This window comes from Danaus plexippus, chromosome 15 (genome assembly GCF_018135715.1).
Source record: "Danaus plexippus chromosome 15, MEX_DaPlex, whole genome shotgun sequence".
NCBI lineage: Eukaryota > Metazoa > Arthropoda > Insecta > Lepidoptera > Nymphalidae > Danaus > Danaus plexippus.
The window spans coordinates 2,608,771-2,629,665 of record NC_083547.1 but is presented as its reverse complement, the minus strand read 5'-3'; the positions used below and the strand labels follow the sequence as shown (position 1 = coordinate 2,629,665).

Here is a 20,895-nt window from a genome sequence, read left to right as displayed (position 1 = left end):
ATTAGTCTCTGTATTTTCGAATCTCCATTAAGACTTTCTATTTAGCCATGTTATGAATACGCCTGACTTCATTAATAAACCAGCGTTTTTATACTCGTATTAAAACGAAAATACTTCAGACATTTCTATTTGTTTGTAACTCTGTATGCAAATTTTGATAAGGTTGTGAAAAATTTTAAACCTTTTTATTCGTTATAAAGTCAATAGTTGTTTAAAAAATGCATCTTATTTTCTTGTAACAAATATTTACTTTATATCATTTACAGTCTTCACCATTCTGAATGAAATTAATATCCCGATTTGTTACATTTGGCAAACATCCAGCTTAAGATGGCGTCTTAATCCGGAACCGGCGACGACAACCGACTGATGCGGACACTCAGTTACAAAAACCCCTTACTATTGTTTTGATTAATGACTCCTTCATATTTTACTTGCCCACATCTCTGATATTAAAATAAAATCTATTACAGTAGTAGGGGCGGCTCAAATAAATTTTGTTCATCCTACCCGTTGTCTTGAATCTATTCAAACAAGTGTACAATATTGAAATGTTTTGTAAAGTTTAGTTTTTAATTTTTATTTGCCGATTTTATTTGTACTCAGCTTATATACTATTAAAATTATACAAGTGGAAAATATGATGTACTTGTATGCTAAAGACTTTCAAGGTTTGATTTAAAGAAGTCAATGATTTTCAGTGTGTTGATATCATGGTAATTTTATTTTGAAAAACAACAAATAAATAGCAAATTAAAGCATTATTCCGTACAAAATTATTCAGTGCCCGTGAGGCTTTCACCTTGAATCCCGAAAAATAATTTTCTTTGTTCCAGCTTCAGAAGGTTATATTATGTACATAGTTTATCATCCTCAAATAATTTTCATAAATATTTAATTAGTAAGCATATTATAATTTTTCTTTTTTATTAGTGTAACTATGCTGACTATATCAATATTAAAAATTAAAAGCAATTGACTTTTTCAATGTCGAATTTCAGACAAAATAATAAAACAAGTTTTTCATTAAATTAAATATTTAAAGATGCCGAATCACAAATTATCAAAGAAAGATTTAAACGTTATTAAAATGCATCTATGGATTATTAAAAAAAAAAAAACAAAATGTTTTGGTACATAAACAAATGTATGTCGAAGATAATAAATAATAAAAAAAATAAAAGTTTTTTACTAGTTAAATAAAATTAGATAGGCAAATACGTTATACTTACCTACCACTTAATGCGACGTCAAAACCTTTCGAGGACAGATGTCACGTTACAACTTATTTTTAGGAAAACCCTTTTATACTTTATTTGCTCATTAAAAATTGACAAGAGAAAGAAAAAACTGTAATATGTAATAAATCCTAAGGAGTTTTTACACTAGACATACAGATAAATAAATATATTTAGTTTAACGTTTTATCTGGCAACATTACTAGAGCCGTCGAAAAAGAAACACACTCATATTTCAATTTATTAAATATGGCAGAGATCCAAATTTATAGCATTCTCGATTTAATATTTGAGATCTGACTCATAATTATTAAATATTTTAAAAAACACATTCTGAAAACATAAGTTATATTTTAATGCAATATGCAAATATTTTTTTTCGTCGAATCTTTTTCCAAGGCTTACTGGATTACGACCTTGTCGGGTTAACAATGGGAATTAAAAAAAAGAAGACTACAATTTCAATCCAAAGACCGTTGAATTTTTTTCTTAAAGAAAACCTTACGTCTACGAAGAAAATATTAGTTTTGTTTATTACTCATTTAATTGAATCTAATATTTTATATTTATATTTTAATATTTTATTTTATATTTATATTTAATATTTTAATATTTGTGTCTGTTTCAAAGTATCAGTTAATAAAGCAAAACCTTTAATATAATCCTTATATTTCTAAACCCCAATTTACTAATTATATCACTTTTAAATTATAAAACTTTCGTCGCATTTTCTGTTCACATGAACAAAACCCGAAAAGATATTTATTAAAGCCACATATCAGAAAAATCTGTTTGATATTTACATAACTAGTTCACATATCTCAGAGCTTATTTAATTTCTGATAATTGGCTCTTTCAAAGCACTCTGTAACACTAAGCCGGCTTGAGTGCATTTCCACTTGGAGCAATGAAGAACACAATTGGAAGTATTAAAAATTAATTAAAAGTAAATTATCCATTTCTTACTTATAGTTTTTAGTTAAAGATTAAAAAATATACTATTTTCTATATATATATATATATGTATTGCTTACGTCTTTATAATCAAGATCTAAGTCATTAGTGACGTCAGTTATGCTGACGTCATTCTTTTTTAAAAACAATGTAGTGGTTTTAAATCCTACATATATAATGTCAAAGGCCACATTTGTTATTGTGTATTTAAATATAGATTCTTTTTAAGTATGAATGTTTGTTTATTCGTTACTTTTGACACTACAGATTATAATTAAATTCACTAAATATGTTTTAGCGTTGTGAAATAATACAATGGTCTTGTAATTATGTATGTATGAATACAGACACGGGCAAAATTTTACGTTTAACATTAATACGACTTCGTCTGTTGTTACTCCCCCTCATTCAGAGCTTATCCACGAAATCCCCCGGCATCGTCAAATAAATTAAAAAACATAAAGCTTAATTCATCCATACAAAAAGATTGTTCCTGACGTATGAATTTGAGTTTTATTCGAAACAACACATATTTAGTCTGTGGGAGAAAAATAATAAAGCAAGGATCATACTTATTTTTTTTCTTTCACTAGGTTTTTCTCAAACAATTTATGGTTATCATATAAAATATACGTCATCCTAATTTTTAGTGAAACCCAGATAATAAATTAAACAGTCATTTTGTTCTTTGATTGGATGTACGACTTTTATATCTAACGAATGTACCGAATGATTTGAAAATATAAATTTCTTTGAATCCTATTGAAGTTAACGCAGCAATCGATACTAAAGCTCCCCAATCACTAATCCGATCTCAATTAAGGCAAATGAAAAATAAAACCGGATATTTGGAAGTATGACTATGACTGACAAGAAAGACATTTTATTCGAGTAATTTATCTAAATATATCATAGATAAATAAAGAATATTCCACTATTCCACTAAAGGTAAGGTTTTATTGAAAGACTAACTCGATTCTGCCATTGGATAACTTTATGTTTAGAGTAAAGGTTTTTTACTAAACAAGTAATTATATTGTCGTGTTACTATAAATATTCTATTAAATATAGTTATGTAGAACTGGAATGTAATACTCCGAAGATTACACGTTCTTTATAATGTGACCAATACTTTAATTGTACATTTTCTATAAAAAAAAATATTCAAGCTATTATAACGATCTTAAATAACTTGAGCTGATGTACACATACAAGTGCCAACGTACAAACATACTTATAGTGTAACAGTACTCATAGTGTAACAGAAATGTAAATGAAATCTTAAAATAAACAAATACTTAAAATACTTCTGGCACTTGTTTAACTCTATCTGGATACACTCGAGGAACACTCGTCGGATAATTCTTAATATTATTTTTGGAATCAATGGAATGCATACAAAAAAATCCCTGCAAGTAAATGTAGTGTACGGGTAAAAAATAAGTAAATTTATAGTTTTTAATATTCGTAAAATAAGGATCAAATATATCCTAGACATATATATATATATATATATATATATATATATATATAACTGTCTATGTACATATATGTATATAGTTACCATTCTTTCCGCGTGTGTCATGTGAAGACAATCAATGAATAATTACCTCAGTAATTGTACATTGATATTTGTATTGTGTAGATACAGTAACATCAGTCGATCTGAGTAACAATGAATTAAAGCGAACTGCGATGGTGTTTCTATTTAAAAAAATGTATATCACAAAGTTAACAACTATTTTATTATTAAGGTACTCATTGTGTTTAAACAATAATTAATGCACTCTACAAACCAATACAAACCAACCACAAATTTGCATATAAGTCCTAACACTACACACAGGGCGTTTCACGTTTGTCGTTCATAAGATAATTTTAATATAAAATGTAGTGTGACGATTAAAAACTTAAAGTAAGGATACAGTGATAAGTTTTATTTTAAATATATTACACGTGTTCCGTGTCTTTGAGGCGGTTATCTGTGATTGTACAAGCTGCTGTCACTCAAGCTTCCACACCCGCCTGACACGGAGAAATTCTACGCTTATTTGATCTTAACAATTGGCTAGTTTTCTTGTGTTGTTGAATTAATCCAAATCTCTTCCACTTCCCTTCGGTCATGGATCGCTTGTACAAATCCAAATCAAAAGAAAATATTGTTATGATAATGAGATCTAAGACTTTCGCGAGTATTATTCATTTAAATGAAACTAATATATTTTAGGATATACTACGCGGATTTTATTATTGCCCGTGATCACGGTTGCTGAAAAGTAACCGAAACGTCGGGATTATGTAGTTTTAAAATAATAAAATCCGCGTAGTATATCCGAAAATGTATTAGTTTTATTGTTATGATGTACAAATTATAACGAATACTGAGATCTAAGACTTTCGCGAGTTTAATTCATTTAAATGAAACTAATATATTTCGGCTAAAATCCGCGTAGTATATCCGAAGTATATTAATATAACGAATACGGTTTTTCACTTAATATTTTGTTTACATCTACTTCCTTATCCTAAACATATAGAATAATACCTGGAGCTGTGCCCCTCGTACTGTGACCACTGCCCCTTGTCGAGGTATCTCTTTACCTATACCAAATTGTCGCTAAACTATCAAAAGTTTCGATGCTTTTAACAATGCTGGCAAAATATGAGAAGATTCCTTGCCAACAGCGTTACTAAAGATTCAAATATTACATGTAACTGAAAATTAATTTATCAACATTGTCTATCTGTAACCGAATTAAATTTAAAAATATAATTAGTTGGAATACTATCAGTGAAAATCTATATCAATTAATTATATATTATACATCTGAACTACTTCTAAATTACATTATACAATATATTCTTATATTAATTCAAATTTAGTTTTATACTTTTATTTAAAAAAAATATGTAATTATTGCAGTATATCCAGTTAATATAAAATGCTATTAAATATAAAAAAAAAAATATTAGTACTTTTATTCTCACTTCATTATTGTGAATTTTCTTGCATGAAGGATTTTAATATCGTTATAAAAATCTAACCATGTCGCGGTTATCAGCCAGTCTTGACGATAATTTGTTGTTTTTTAACCACGAAATAATTTCCGCTCGCTATTATTGTTATTTAAATGTAAAATTAATTATTCAAAACGTATAGTGATTACTAAGAGGGTTACTAGGTTATCACGATGTAAATAGGAAACAAGCATATAAAAAAAAATATTCATTCTTCATATAACGTGCGAATGAAAGTGAGTCATAAACTCATTACCTTGGTAAGGTGTGTTTGAAACTTACTTAAACATGTTGACAAAAATAATATGACGTCATGTAGATTTGTTTGCCTATTTGTTTATTGAGAAAGAATCACAGACGAATCTGTATACGCAGTAGGTAAAGCTAATGTAATGGGAACTCAAATCGAACAGTAATGTAACTATAAGGAAAACATTAAAGTCACAAAGACGCATTATACGAGCTGTATAGTATTGAGTTTATCAAACGATCAGTTTCAATGTCACCTTTGTACTGGTACTACGTATATTTGGCGCGAAATTCTCTGTCGCGTCTATTAATAAGTTATATCGAAAACATTTCCTAATAATCTGTGATTTTGTTTGTGTTCTGTGTCTTCTAGTTAACTGTCATGTGATGTTGTATATATAAGTAAGTTAATGATGGTTTATAGACTTAATTAGGTAATATATATATCTATATTTGCTCCATAATTAACAATGCACAATATGCGACATATATTATTAAAATTATCAACAGGTTCGACGCGAAAAATATTTATACAATACAAATAAAATTTATTTGAATTAAAAAAAAATACAATTACTTACGTATTATTTTTCGTCTATAATTTCAACATACAACTATACAGTAGGTATGTTTAATACTTAAATCTAAAAAAAAACAATAATTTTTAAAAAGTAATCGATAAAAAAGAATTATAATAGAGAAATGTACCTTAAAACGGAAAAAAAATCTTGCATTGATCTTATTATTTTAATGACCTTATTGTTAACGTAAAAAAATATTATTTGCATTACTCAATTCGCTAGCAGATAATAAATAAACGGTTGTTCTAAAACAAACCATAATACGTTTGGCATAAAACATATATTGCATTTCCATTAAATGGTTTGTTAGTATTCAGTTTGTAACAGTCAACCTTGTATGAAGTCACACAGTTGATGTAACACTAACTATAAGCGAGTATAAAACAAGGATTCACTATTTAAGGCCAATACGAATAATAACAATAAATACTATACTTTTATATTATATGAGGGAAACAAAAATACGGTTTCGGTTTTTTTTTTTTCGAAAATAAAAATATAACTTTACTAAGTTTTAATTTCATATAAGATCGATGCTTTTTTTTTTAATCTCATCGAGACGAATACATCATACATTGTTGTGTCAATTGGCTTTATTATATAGAATTTATTCTTATGTCTAAAAGGAGTTTACATTATTCTGTCGAGGTTCTCTCCGACCTTGTTCATGAAGGAGGTGATCTTGGTCTGTGAACCTGACCCTTATAGACCCCATGTCACAGCTCTCAGGTTAAACCTTGAGCAGGAAATCGTTCATTATCACGCATGATGCGTGTAAACAACTACTGCTATACACGCACGGTCCTACAACTAAATCTCCCTGTACATGTTTCTATATATTAGAACGAAAAGGAAAGGAAGCAGACAGAAATGCACTCCGAAAGAGTACCTAGCACTTTCTTGACAGATCAACGTCGGTTTTACAAGACCTGGAAGGTGGTGGTATAAATCTTTTTCGTTTTAAATAAATGTATATATACGAAATAGAATACACTTAGATACACAATACAATACTAACAACATTCAAGTAATATTACTAATTATGACAAATTATTATTTTAATTGAAAAACAAAAGAGGCCACGAAGGAGGTTCTATAGATCGTCCACAAAAGGATGCGTTACTATATAGGGATCACAAAGAGTTATATCGTGATAACAGATAAAATAATCAACTTGTCACGCACTATTTAAAACGCGCACTAAACATTTATACTTTGCGTTCGATCAATAGTTAACAATGCTACTGAGCAATGCATAATTAAAACCGAACCAACCGTAACTCAAACTCGTAAACTAATTGATCTCTTAACTTCAATCTTCCTAGTCAGTTTCAATATTTATCATTGTTGATTTTAATTACTTTGTATAAGACGTAGAACTTAATATTTTGTATGATTTTAAAAATAAGGAATTATAAACTATTCCATTTATACTGTGACAACATGTATACAAAATATAAAATTCGAAAAAGTATGGTTATTCAAAGTTTTCATTGTTACACGACATAATAACGTAACGCTTAACGTGAGACGGCGAACTCTTCGTATGTAGGGTGATTATGCGAACTTAGTATAAGCAAACAGATCACGCCAACTCCATATACTGGAGTTAGCTTCTTGCCACGTTGTTCCTTCAAATCATTTGTCGCTGATCTCACCGAACAAGTAAAACGATATCATGATGATTATAACACTCACATTTATTTAGCAAAAAAAATTTTTTCATTAAATAAAATCGAAAAATTTGCTTAAAAAAATGAGTTTGAATAATACTAATGTTTTTCGGGTTATAGGCGTATTTTATTATTTTAAAAAACTACATACTCCCGATTTTTCGGTTACATTGCAGCAACCGTGATCACCGGCAGACGACATCCCGTCTCGTAGTACAATCCGAAAAATATTAGTTATATTTAAATAAATACTCGCGAAAGGTTTAAATCTCATTAGAATGAGTTTGTATTACGAGAAAATACATTTTAAACTAGGTTTCCTCAATACCTTTCAATCACCAGTTCAATGCCCACACAATTAGTTCACTCTTCGAAATAAAATCCCGTAAACGAAAAAGTATTTTGACAAAAACCGCAAGTCTTAACAAAAAAGACAGAAAAATAAACTTCATTTCAAGCGAACTGCTTTCATATAGTTTTGAGTAACTACTTGACATTTACTTTAACAAACAAATGAACCAGCTTCTGCTATTGAAAAATTAATTTTCAATTGTCCTGATATAGTTACAAACAATTATACGTGACAATCGAAAATTACGGAAATCAAACCTGTGACATTTTTTATTGATAAATCATAGTAATTGTCAAAATAAATTCATTAAAGTAATATTGACGTTAAGTGAAACAAAGATTTAATTAATACTACAACTGAATACAATTATGTCACATTCGATTTAATATATTGTATTTTATAAAACACACATGAATTATAAAAAAAAAAAAAAAATTTTTTAACGTCCAAATGACATTGATTTTACTAAAAGTTGTTAAGTTACTTATTTTCATACTATTGAAGAATTCAATTTCTTTCTTAACTTATTTCAATTGTCAATCTGCATTGACTATAAAGTAGAATTTATTTAAGTTCTGTCCTATGTGAATTTATTTTACTTCTTCGACCTGAAAAGATCTAACTGTATTAGCTGTTTTGTTATACTATTTCCCAAGCTCTCTTTAAATCTCCCAACAGAATAAAGATGTATACCAGAAACTTTTAAAGCTAGTTTTATACATTTTCTCTTTTGTTTTTAAGTTAAAAAAGTTTCAAGCCCGTAATTAATCAGGTCAAATTCGAATCAACTGTATTTTTTACACAAATTACACTAACGTTGTTGATATCCCATTAAAAGTTAAAATAATTCCTCTCTACGGTATGTTTTTCAAGTGATGTGTAGGTATTAAAAGCCGTAAGAGGTTTGAAAGAATCCTGCTGAAGTTAATATTATATAAGTACATGGTCCCTTAGAATGGCAAATCGAGCTATTCATTTCCAAACAATTTACATATACATGCATTTTCCATTCATGTGGCGTTTCTTTATTCCTCCTACAACGAACTTTTCTTTACCATCAAAAAGCTTAGACTTCTGCTTTCATATTCAATCGGATATGAAAATGTAAAAATTATGTAAACATATTTAAAATCACACCTCTTTGGCCTTCAGATAACGATAAGATACAGGTGCAACCGACAAAATTGAGCTAAAATTTCACAATTTTAAATTTTCAATATAATTTAATAAGGATTCCCTACAATTATTATTCCTTAGTGCAACACTATAGTCCAGTAAATATATCACGACTTGCTTAATTTCGTTTTTATTTTATGAATATTTTTTAATCTTTGAAACAAATTACCAATTGACGAAGTAAAACCAAAACAATTATAGTTTTTGTTAACCTATACAAATTTTACTTAACTAAGAGGATTTCAGTTTTTTTTTAAGTACGATTTAATTAAACCCATTGATCATCGAAAGTATGTCATAAACATCAACCGAATTTATTTTTAAAATGGCAACATTACATTATTGTGTTTTTACAAATACTTTAAATATCATAGTAATATTGCCTAAAAAATAAGCAATAAGAGCTACCAACAGCACATGTATTTACATTACGTATCGGGGAATGAATCGAGAATGTTTTGTACGGATTTTTAAAATTTGGCAAACATCCAACTAAAAGATTTGGAGCGTCTCAATGTACATCTGGCGACGACATCTGACTAGCGGATACTTTTAGAAAATACGCTTGTTTTAGAATATTTTTTAGGTTTTCTCTTCGATATTTTTTTAAAAAACAGGTCCATGCTTTAAAAAAAATTAAACAAGTGCGAGTCGGACTCGCCCATGAAGGGTTCTGTAGCAGCAAGTAGATGACATAATATTAAAGTTATTGTAGTGCGTTTGATTGATGTTCTATAAAAAAAACCTTGGTGTTACATAGTGTTTGTATGAACGACAAAGTTGTATATGCGTTTTTTGAAAATGTATTGTTTCTTAAAATCTAATAATGATATCTTGTTCAAACTAATTTTTGTTGACAATTTCCATTGAAATCTAGTATCTACAGCATATATTTTTTTTTTAGGTTCTCACTTTTTTATTTTAAAAGTTAGAGGGGGGAACACTTATTTTTCCACTTTGGAAGCGTCTGTCTTTCAAACAATTATTTTGACGAAAAATAGTTTTCGGAACCTTAATGTTTTTTTATTGCCCTATCCATAGACACCCATCACGTATAGGTTAGACGAAAAAAAAAATTTTTGAATCAGTTCCATGTATATCCCTTTAATTTTTAAATTTAATAATTTTTATTCAAAATTCGAATAACGGTTATCAGAATACATCAACCTACAAAGTTTCAACTATGTAGTCCTAACAGTTTCGGAAGTAAATGGCTGTGACATACGGACGGACAGACAGACATGACGAATCTATAAAGGTTCCGTTTTTTGTTATTTGACTACGGAACCCTAAAAAAATACAACCTTTATAAAAACTTGCCTTCAATTCCATTTCAGAGCGATAGACATTGTGCTATCTGCTTGATAAACTGTATTAGTGATAGGCTATTAGCAAACCAAAATGTTTCTCGAATCTCAATAATGGATTATATTATGTGTGACCGTGAGATTACACACACATAAGTCATATACATACATGATACACGCATACATCCTTGAAAAAATATTCATGTTGTTTCAGATTTTCGGATACTGGACCAATTATTTGCAGGCCTTGATGAGGCTCTTTGTTCATTGATGATCACTTATTCTGGTACCGATATTTATTATCCCACAACTTAATCGGCATTAATGTATAATGTTTGTATTGTTGTTTGTAAGTGTTGTAGTAAGTTTATTTTATGACACTAAGATTACATAAGATAGTGAATATAGAGAAATTTGGCACTATGTACGAAATGGTATGTAGTGTAATAACATATTTTTAATTCATCAATTTCCTACACATTATCTCAAAAATTAATTAAGAAAATATATAAAATAAATTTAAAAAAATTATTATTGAATAAAATGACAAATTAATATTTATTTTTCATGAAACATATAAGAAAAAGAAATATAAAAATATATAGAAGTCTCAAAGATTTAAAATATTTGTTTATTTGAACACCCATATTTGTTTTAATACGTTATTTAACTAAAAATATTAACCTAATGGTAATCATATGCAAATGTATATGTTAATTCGTCTGTGACACTATATTCAAAATAACTGGACAGCTGTCACTATATGATACCATTAATTATAATTTAAAAATAAGGTGACTATATAGATTCACTAAAGAATCATACTCTTATAAAAAATACAATTTTTTTAAGATTACTTCAAAAATAAAAATTAAGACACCAAAATCGTTTGTAAAGTGGTTATCACAGTGCAGCGTGCACACATGGTCATCGAAATCTCAGCAAAATAATTGGAGGTAAGAAAACAGTTCCACATCCGACTGTAAATTCTAGTAACATCCGATAAATTTAAAATTATTAAGTGGATACATTTCGGCACATTTTCAACGGAATTTAGGAGCAGAAATCGCGATGATTATTTATTCTATTATATTAGAATCAGAGAGAAGTGTAATCTAGACAGATTTAATAGAAACTCCTTGAATACTAATAAATAATAATTAACAAAAACGACTTCACGACTAACATTCGAATTGTAAATGTTAGTAATGATTATTTTATATTCACTTTCTTATTAACGCCATCTCGCTCAAATTTCTATAACTATGTACAACGCTAGCAAAGTAGGCGTTATTTTCATGAGTTTATGGTTTGTAGCGCAACGTTCGCATTGATTTAAAATACACGGCTTGTCATTGGCGGAGAAAAAAATTTCTACATTCTGGCCAATGAGAATGGGTCATTGTAGTTGTCGTTTGCCACGTAAAGGAAAACAGTGGTATCAATGAAAACAAATTCTTGCGAATCAATCTGTCATTCAGATGACTGTATAAGTAGTATCCGCCTTGAAATTAGTGGTTTTTGTTAATAAACGTAAGTAACATATTATTTTGACTTTATTACCTTTGTTACGTAGCATCTTTTAAATAATGTGAATATTTTAACGGATTTAGTCGGAAACTGTAAAACATTGTTCTAAAACCTTGACGTCATGTATATCCATCACAAAACAAGAATTTAGATTATCTTACAAAACAATAAACTTGATACTATTTTGCTTTACGTGAATATATTTTTAGAAAACTATTAATTACCGTTTCCAGCGTAGTTTTAAGTAATTGTAACATTACAGTTGAAAGAATGTCTTTGACAAATACGTAATATTCAATACTTACTTCTTTTATTAAAAAGACAAGGAATTGTGTTCATTTGTAAGATATTATGTTGATTGGAATGTGAAAATTTAGAAACAAAGTATCGACTTCTTATTCCGTCTTATTCAGGTGTCTTATATTATTAGTATTAATAAAATTGTTTCTATGAAATATTCCTTGGAACATGGAACGTTACCAATTCAAATAAAAAATACTTTAAGCATCACATAAAAACCACCCAGCAAGCAGAACGTTTATCACACCTTTGCAAATACTTGCTCCTTTAATAGATAAGATTAGATAAACCACAATTTTATTACTTCATGTATCACTAATGTTTTTATGTTGTTTTAGGTTCAAGGGTCCAAAATGTCGACCCAAGTACAGGCTTTGTATGACTTTACTGGTGAACCAGGCACAACCGAGATGTCTATCACCTCTGGAGAAATACTGACACTTATAAATACAGATATAGGGGAAGGCTGGTGGGAGGGGCGAAATTCCAGAGGTGAAACTGGTTTATTTCCTGCTGCATATGTGAGAAAAGTAACACCAGATGAGTCTGCACCCACAAAAATGGCTCCTCCAGCACCAAGATACGATCAGGCTGCAGATGATTGGGGAGATCACCAATACAGTGCTGGCGACAATAATTATCAAAGGGCGGCTTCACATGACGAGGGCTGGGATGATGATTGGGAGGATGACACATATTCAGAAATTGGACCTGGCCCACAGCAATCAAAGCAGGCAGTGAATCAACCTCTTACACCATTACCGGGAATGCCAATTAGTGATCTCAACCATCAGATGGACGACAACTCATCTACCTTTGGCTCATCAGTTGGCACAGTGAGAAAAAATAAATTTGCACCATCATCTAAAGTCAGCGGTGAGAGTTACCTTTTAGGTACTTTAAATGTTGAAGTACCAGATGCTGATAAAATATACATAGAACAAGAAGGGGATGCATATATTTGGTCGCCCATACCACAACCATATAATGTAACTGTTGCATCACCAAAAAAGGAATCCAAATTTAAGGGTATTAAGAGCTTCATAGCATATCAATTGACTCCCTCCTTTAATAATATTCAAGTATCCAGAAGATATAAGCATTTTGACTGGCTTCATGAGAGATTGCAGGAGAAATTTACACTCATCCCAATCCCACCTTTACCTGACAAACAGATCTCTGGAAGATATGACGAACAATTGATTGAGAGGAGAAGAGTTCAGTTACAGGAGTTTGTGGATTGGATGTGTAAACATCCAGTACTATCCAGATCGGAGGTCTGGCAACATTTCCTAACTTGCACAGATGAAAAACGTTGGAAGGCTGGTAAAAGACAAGCGGAGAGAGATAATTTATTAGGACTTAACTACTGTATATCATTAGTTGTACCTGAAAAAGCTTTACTTCAATCACAAGTAGACCACATCACGGAACAATGCCACATTTTCATGAATAGCATGGATAGTTCTGTTAAATCTCTGACAAATATGTGTATAGCACAAACAAAACGATTCCAAGGGCCTTATAAGAGCGATTGTCAAAAAGTAGGAGAGGCTTTTTACAACTTAGGAAATGCACTAAGTTTAGATGAAGGCACAATAGTTTCTACTTCAAAACTAACTTCAGCTATCAAAATGGCTGGCGGGGCCTACATTGAAATAGGCAGAATGTATGAGGAACAACCAAAATATGATTTCGAACCACTCGGTGATAAATTTCATCTTTACAAAGGTATAGTTGGCTCATTTCCTGATGTATTAGCAAATCACAAAGCAGCTGTGCAGAAGAAAAAAGAGTGTGAGAGATTGAGAGCTGAAAATAAAATGGAAAGGGAACAATTAAATGAAGTGTTTAGAAGAAATAATGTCATATCATATGCCCTTCTTGCCGAAATAAACCACTTCAAGTCGGAGAGGACGGTCGATTTAAATGCAACAATGCAGAAATTTCTCAAGCAGCAAATAACATTTTATAAGAAGATAGTTGATAAATTGGAAACAACACTACAACAGTTCCAAGAATAGTGAGAAATATACGTATGACTAGAAATAAAAATGGATAGTTGCCATTAACATTAACTAAATATACTGTTTTATAATGTTGTATATAATCCCAAGGATTTTAAGGACTTGATGAATTATGTGATGTATGTGACTGAATTTAAATAATGCTAATAGTACACAAAGCTGATTAATTTTTATATACTAATGTTCTGTATATACTTTGCTATTACAATTTCCATGATGTAATATTTTATATCACTTGTATACAAACTTTATTTTTACTAATTATTCGTCAAATATTTTGAGACATTCTGTATTTTTTTTCTTTTTAGCCTAAGTGTTGTAATATTCCATTTTTTTTTTATTAAGGCTGCTAATAAAATGTAAATCTTTGGTATTGTGTTTTCATTCATTAAATATATTACTTAATTAATTACTTTTTTGCTCAAACTCTTGGCTCCGAGTAATCATTGATATAAATAAGAAGTTGCTACACCCTTAATTTTATTAACATACAGAGAGTATCATAAGTTAATGTTATATTTCAGGATTGGGGATAAAAAAACTTATCAAATCTGAATCACATATGCTGTATCAAGAGAATAGGAAAGTGGAATATAATGGCAAAAGAAAAAAACGATGCAAACGCACTACTGGCGAAAAAGAAAAAAGTCAAGCCACGAAAATCCAGGGATGCCGACTGTTGTAGTGTCAACTTCCTCAAATGTGTTCTACATATATTCAATGTTATATATTTGGTGAGTTGTTTAAATTATTGTAGCTATCCTAATATAATCACGCCGTGCTGGCTGAATAACGCTTTGTTTATTGAAAGTATTTGAGGATTTGTTGTATTTATGAGCCCGTTTAAGAGGGGAATTCTTTATAAAATATATTTAATAATTGAAGCATGCGTTTACTTTATGGTAATTTTTAATGTTTTTATAGTAAGGGGAATAATTTTTTCGCTTAAAATTTAAATATTAAAAAAAAATCTAAATCACAAAAATAATTGTCACTGTCAATTTGACAGCACAAAAATTGTTTTATGATTATCTCGCAATCAACATTTACTATTCAGTACTTTTGTTAACTCCTATAATTATTTAACACTGTCGTCTTAATTTATGAAGCCATTTAGACGTGTTAGCAGCTTCATACAACGAAAGTGTTACTTGCTTACAAACATTTATTTGTCTTAGAGGAAATTATAAATTCATCATGCACTATGATCTATAATAATTACTTCCGGTAATATTATTTACTATTTATCTATTGGTGTTTACAATCAACTTATAAACAGCTGCTTAGTTCAATATTCGTCTGAAACGACGTAAAAGAAACATTTTACATCACATTAAAAATTTTGAATTCATGAAGCAGAGATGGTGCTCTGTTTTAGTAAAAAAAATAAAGTTTAAAAACAACATCAAATGTAAATTTATTCTTTTGAGGATATAATTATCAACAATATGATTCCGGTTGGTTAAGTAATTTAATATTATGCAATACAAAGTAGTTTTTTTGTATCAAACTTCAGGATATTATAATTATTATATAATATTTTTGTGTACAGGTGAAACTTTTTATAAAATCTTTAAATTTCTCCGTTAAAATAAAACTAAATAAAAAAAATAAAATGAATTCTTAAAAATTTGTAAATTAAAAAGTTCGTAAACTATTTTATATTTTACAATGATTTATCATTTGACAGGACTTTGACCTGAATAATATAATTTTGACATTAAACTTATTGTATTTCAACCATTTTATTTTGCACTTCATGGGTTTGGAAGAAAGAAAAAACACTTTGCATTGTACCATGTGAAAGGACTCATTTAACATTTATTAATATCGATTAGTGTGTTGTAATGCTAACTACAAATGTACTGAAATTCCTTTTTATTAAAAAGATAATCCTTGTTTTCGGCGTCGCCGCAATCGGTTAGACAAATGAGATAACCCTATTAGAATTGTCAACGACAAACATTATCTTAGCGAGTATGACGTGTCTTCTAAACTATGATACTAGGGTCAAGGACTTTACCGACGCTGCCTCTTACCGTCTGTTATAACCGCCTTTATTATGCAATTCACATAAAAAGAGCTGTAATTTTTGGGACTCAGAATAGGAATGCTTTGACTTAATAATTCATACGTAATTATCAAGAAAAATAGTTTTTTTTTATAAGTCGCATAACCCGTATTATTGAAATCTGCTAAAATTGCTTACATATAATTGTTTGGTAAAAAATTGGAGCCAACATTTTTAATTATGTATTTCGTCCTAGATCTAGAGCCAAAATTTTTAATTATGTATTTCGTCCTAGATCTAGATACCTTTTTGGTGCCATCCAATTAACCTTTTAATCAAAAATAATTGAACACACAATTCCCCTTTATTAGATTTAGAAGAATATATCTGATAATCGGAAAAATAAAATAAAGTTAATATAAAGAAATAATCGATTCAACCTTGTACATATATACATTTTTATAAACGAAGCTATGTTGAAAATGAAATGACGGTTATGTCACATTATAAGTAGGTAAAGATATAGAGAGATCAGATTTTAATACTATTTATTGTATTTGCAAATTTAGTTGATAATAAAAACAGGTTATTAAAGGTGATTTAAAAAAGGGGACACTCGCATACGACAGCTGCCTTTAATATTAATGTACACTTACTTATTTTATGTTTCCATCGGCACTACATACGAAGCGTTTGCCGTTTCTCATTCAATAAACTAGGAATGAGCATGCTGAATGTACTTCAAAAACCAAATGACAATTACGTTTATAATTGCATCTGCGCTGATCTTTATAATCTTATTCTACCTGTACCTTTAATTCCAGAATTTTCATTGTACTCTTTGTTAAAAAAAACTTCAGTAAGTCAAAAGCGTTCGAACGTCATTAATTTTAAGTAAAATCTTATGTGACATGGCCAGGTGATAAAGAAATTTCACTATTAGGATGCTATCAAGTATAAAGATTTTTTTTAGATAATCGGTTCCTTACAATATCTATTCTATAAGTTAGTAGTAGAGGTTTCTTTTCTCAATTTTGTTGTTTAATGTTTAGCAATTATCTCAACGATTGCGATTTCAATATTGGTACTTAGGCAGCGTGCACGTGACTTTCCTTTAACTACTGACCTGCTTTGACTTCACAATTATTAAAACATCATGATTCATGACTGTTATTTTTCATAACATCGTTTGTTATATCTTGTTCATATTTTCTTAGAACAATAACCCAAAGATCTTAGCAATAAACAAATATCGAGCAAATTATTAACATTTATATAAGTACAATTAAATTCAGCAAATTATTTCAGTTTAAAAGAAGTTATAGACGCCATACTATAATTTGTAACGTAAGTGGACGACAATATTTTGTTGATTGACTTAAAAGAGTTTTATTTTTGTTTAAGGAATACCTTAACACTCAAAGAACATATTTTAGAGAATTGATTTTGATATAGATCGATAATTTCCCGTCAACAGTTTTGTTGTCGTGTGAATATTGTAATAAACATTTTAATATTAAATAAAAAACAGGACCGTATAATGACATTTAATATTTCACGACGTCGCTTTTGGGATATAACGACAATATAGGTATATATTTTATTGAGGAACTACGTAATATAAACTATTGCTAATAAGATAGCACTCGTATAATTTAGAGGTGTAAGTAATCGTTTTAAGGGTAGTTATTATTACGTCATAACATCAGTTTGCAGGAGCGGGTGTGTTATTGGTAGGTGCGTGGACGGTGACATCGAGGCATCGGTTCGTGACCTTACTGCCGACATTCACATACCAGGCAATAGCTTATCTTTTAATAATAGCGGGGGCGCTGGGCCTTCCGCTGTGTGCTCTGGGATGCTGCGGCCTCAAGACTGAGAATAGAACCAGTTTGCTGTGTGTAAGTTTAATTGAGAAAAGATTTCAAAACGTTTAAATAAGAATGGAACTCTTCATAAGTGGTGAAAAATTTCATAACATTTATTATATAATCCATACTGGGTAATTTCCGACTTCTCGTAAGTTAATTACATTATGACTAAGCCCGACCTTATTATCTTAAACCGTAACTGGTGACTAATTACATTATAGACCCGTGTCAGAAAAAAAAATATATACCATGTGCAAGCGTGAGAAAAAAATGTTAAATATTTTCCATAATTATCACGGCTGTTACGCATCCAATCAATATAAGATTAAAAAAGAACAGTTTAAGAAATTGGTTTTCTTTTTTATAGTAAACCAGTATTTATGAAAAAATTCAAATATGTCTACATAAATAAAGTACAATTGACCTCCTTTATTTATGTAAGAAAACAGATTCTCTTTGAATTATCTTCATATAATATTTATTTTTGCAAATAATTACAGTACTGTTTATTTTTTAAATAAAATAACTGCTTTTAATATAAACTATAACTATATGTATAATATGTTTATTGATGTTACTATTCCAGTATACATATTTCCTGCTAATAACGTTTATCCTGGAGGCTGGTGCAGGAGGACTCGCGTATTACTATCAGGTCGAAGTGGAGCATGAGCTCAGGTCGCAATTAAATAACACTTTCATATCAAACTACGCGCTGGACACTGACGTCACTAACGCCGTTGACACAATGCAAACAGAGGTATTACATATTATAAATTACATTGCTTATAATAAATAAAATAGTTTTATAAGTTAGGTACTTAACAACAGAGCGGACGCTAAGTTTTTAATATCACAAAAAATGTGAAGGTAGAAAACATTAAATATATTATTAAATAATGCAATTTAATTAATGTTAAAAATTTTAACGTGCACTGCATACATAGCACACAGTGAATTGAGTAAATATAATGCCGGCCACACACGTTACAGTATACTTGAGTGAGTCCAGACTTGCACAAATGCACGTATTTCAGAAGTGACCACAAACGGCTCTAGTATGCTAGCACAAATGTTATTTCAGTGATACTTGTTCAAGCGTGCGTACATGCGCCGACATACTTATAGTATGGATGACGCAATGCAAGTAGTTGGCTATATTTTAGCGACAAAACAACTGAAAATTCAGAATAGACATTGAATTACGTACACTGACGTTACAGGTGGCATCCTCCGTGTCGTACTAATTATAATATACTATAATCCTTAGAATTATTTTTACGACTGATGATAATAAATTATAATACTGAACCATTGTAATTTTGTTATGGCAACATTTAAGTATCGACTTTTATTCGAAAACTATAGATACCGGCTTGCGCCATTTCGTAGGATTTTACTGGTTGTAACGCTGAACAATGAAAAACAAATCTGAAACTGTTTCCGAACACTAAAGACTAGTTATTAAAAAGAGAGCATTATTCGAACATCAGTCTGTTAACGAAATAAATTAGACGTACACACATCGCAGGTACCCGCTCCGGATAGCATTGAATCTTCAAATATATTTCTTTCCTTAACGATGGTCCGTACGTAATGCATTTATTTTTTTTAACAACTATTTCACGGTTCGCGTTCGTTTCCACCTTTTAGTATTGAGCAATTAACCTAGTAAGCAACATTTTTGTTTCTGTGGTGGAATTTTATACTCTTTATTTGCCAACGACATGCCTTAATCCTGTATTTATAAATTCCTCTATTATATCGCGGACTAGTGCCTCATGGTAGTCTCGTTCATTTTGGCGCGAAAATGACGTGCACGTGTCAGTGGCTAAAACAAGACCGAAACTTGCGCGAAATGCAAACCGCTACCACACGTTCATGTATACTTAGGAAAACGCAAAGTTGCACAAGTTGGGAATTGAAATTTGAATCTTTTTCAGGAGCTTGTGCATATCGGAAATTTGTTTTCTTCCAATACACGTTACAGTATACTTGTGCAATTCAGGAGTAAAGTCTGTGGCCGGCATAACATTTTGCTACTGTTAATCATTTTAAAGTTGGTAACACTGATGGTCTTGTAAAATTTCTTTTTCGTATAAAACAAATATATTTAAAATTATGCCGACAAGATTTCGAAGCATATATTTTATAAAAAAGTAAAAGGGATATGTGTGTATAGTTTAAGTGTTGCGGCGCGTTTCGTTATGACGACTGGCGTAAGAGCGTGTGGCACGAACACGACCCTCGCCTCTTAGTGCCGGAGTCCTGCTGCAAGACACCAACCAGCCGCTGTGGCGCTAGGGACCACCCATCCAATATATACTATAATGTATGTATACATAGAAACATTTAAGATACACGAGTGAAAAGTGTTAGTTTTATAATTACCTACATATATAGTTCACTGCTGCAAAGAAATAAAATACAGTAATTAATAATATTGACTAGTTATAGACCACAGATGCAAAAAGACAGACTATTCAGAATGTTCTTTTACCACTTTTGGTACTGTTTTTTTATTGTTATATAACTTTAATAAAAGTGTAACGTTCAACTTTGCTTACAAATTATAAATTCAAAACTATTATGATATTCAACTCTAAAA

At 30.0% G+C, this 20,895-nt stretch overlaps 2 protein-coding genes across 4 annotated transcripts in view; both read left to right on the top strand.

The window, feature by feature from the left end:
• LOC116766156 (CD151 antigen-like) overlaps positions 1 to 20,895 on the top strand; it is a 164,145-nt gene that overhangs the window by 140,709 nt on the left and 2,541 nt on the right. The window contains exons 5-8 of the mRNA XM_032655879.2: positions 14,930 to 15,139; positions 18,126 to 18,317; positions 18,874 to 19,047; positions 20,470 to 20,619. Of these exons, the coding sequence (XP_032511770.2) occupies positions 15,002 to 15,139; positions 18,126 to 18,317; positions 18,874 to 19,047; positions 20,470 to 20,619 (654 nt within the window). The 5' untranslated portion in view covers positions 14,930 to 15,001. The remainder of the gene's footprint in view (positions 1 to 14,929; positions 15,140 to 18,125; positions 18,318 to 18,873; positions 19,048 to 20,469; positions 20,620 to 20,895) is intronic.
• On the top strand, positions 5,697 to 14,774 carry LOC116766155 (sorting nexin lst-4). Of its 3 annotated transcripts, XM_061523015.1 has the most exons (4): positions 5,697 to 5,861; positions 10,763 to 10,897; positions 11,401 to 11,504; positions 12,717 to 14,774. In XM_061523015.1, exon 4 carries the CDS (start codon positions 12,732 to 12,734, stop codon positions 14,400 to 14,402), a length of 1,671 nt encoding a protein of 556 aa, XP_061378999.1. In that variant the 5' UTR covers positions 5,697 to 5,861; positions 10,763 to 10,897; positions 11,401 to 11,504; positions 12,717 to 12,731; the 3' UTR covers positions 14,403 to 14,774. The 3 variants fall into 3 exon arrangements, with proteins under 3 accessions (XP_061378999.1, XP_032511769.1, XP_032511767.1); XM_032655878.2 differs by lacking the exons at positions 10,763 to 10,897; positions 11,401 to 11,504; XM_032655876.2 differs by lacking the exons at positions 5,697 to 5,861; positions 10,763 to 10,897; positions 11,401 to 11,504 and adding an exon at positions 11,896 to 12,081.

What these genes read in the sequence shown, in the direction of transcription:
- LOC116766155 (XM_032655878.2), top strand. Translation starts at nt 12,732, where the DNA reads ATGTCGACCCAAGTACAGGCTTTGTATGACTTTACTGGTGAACCAGGC.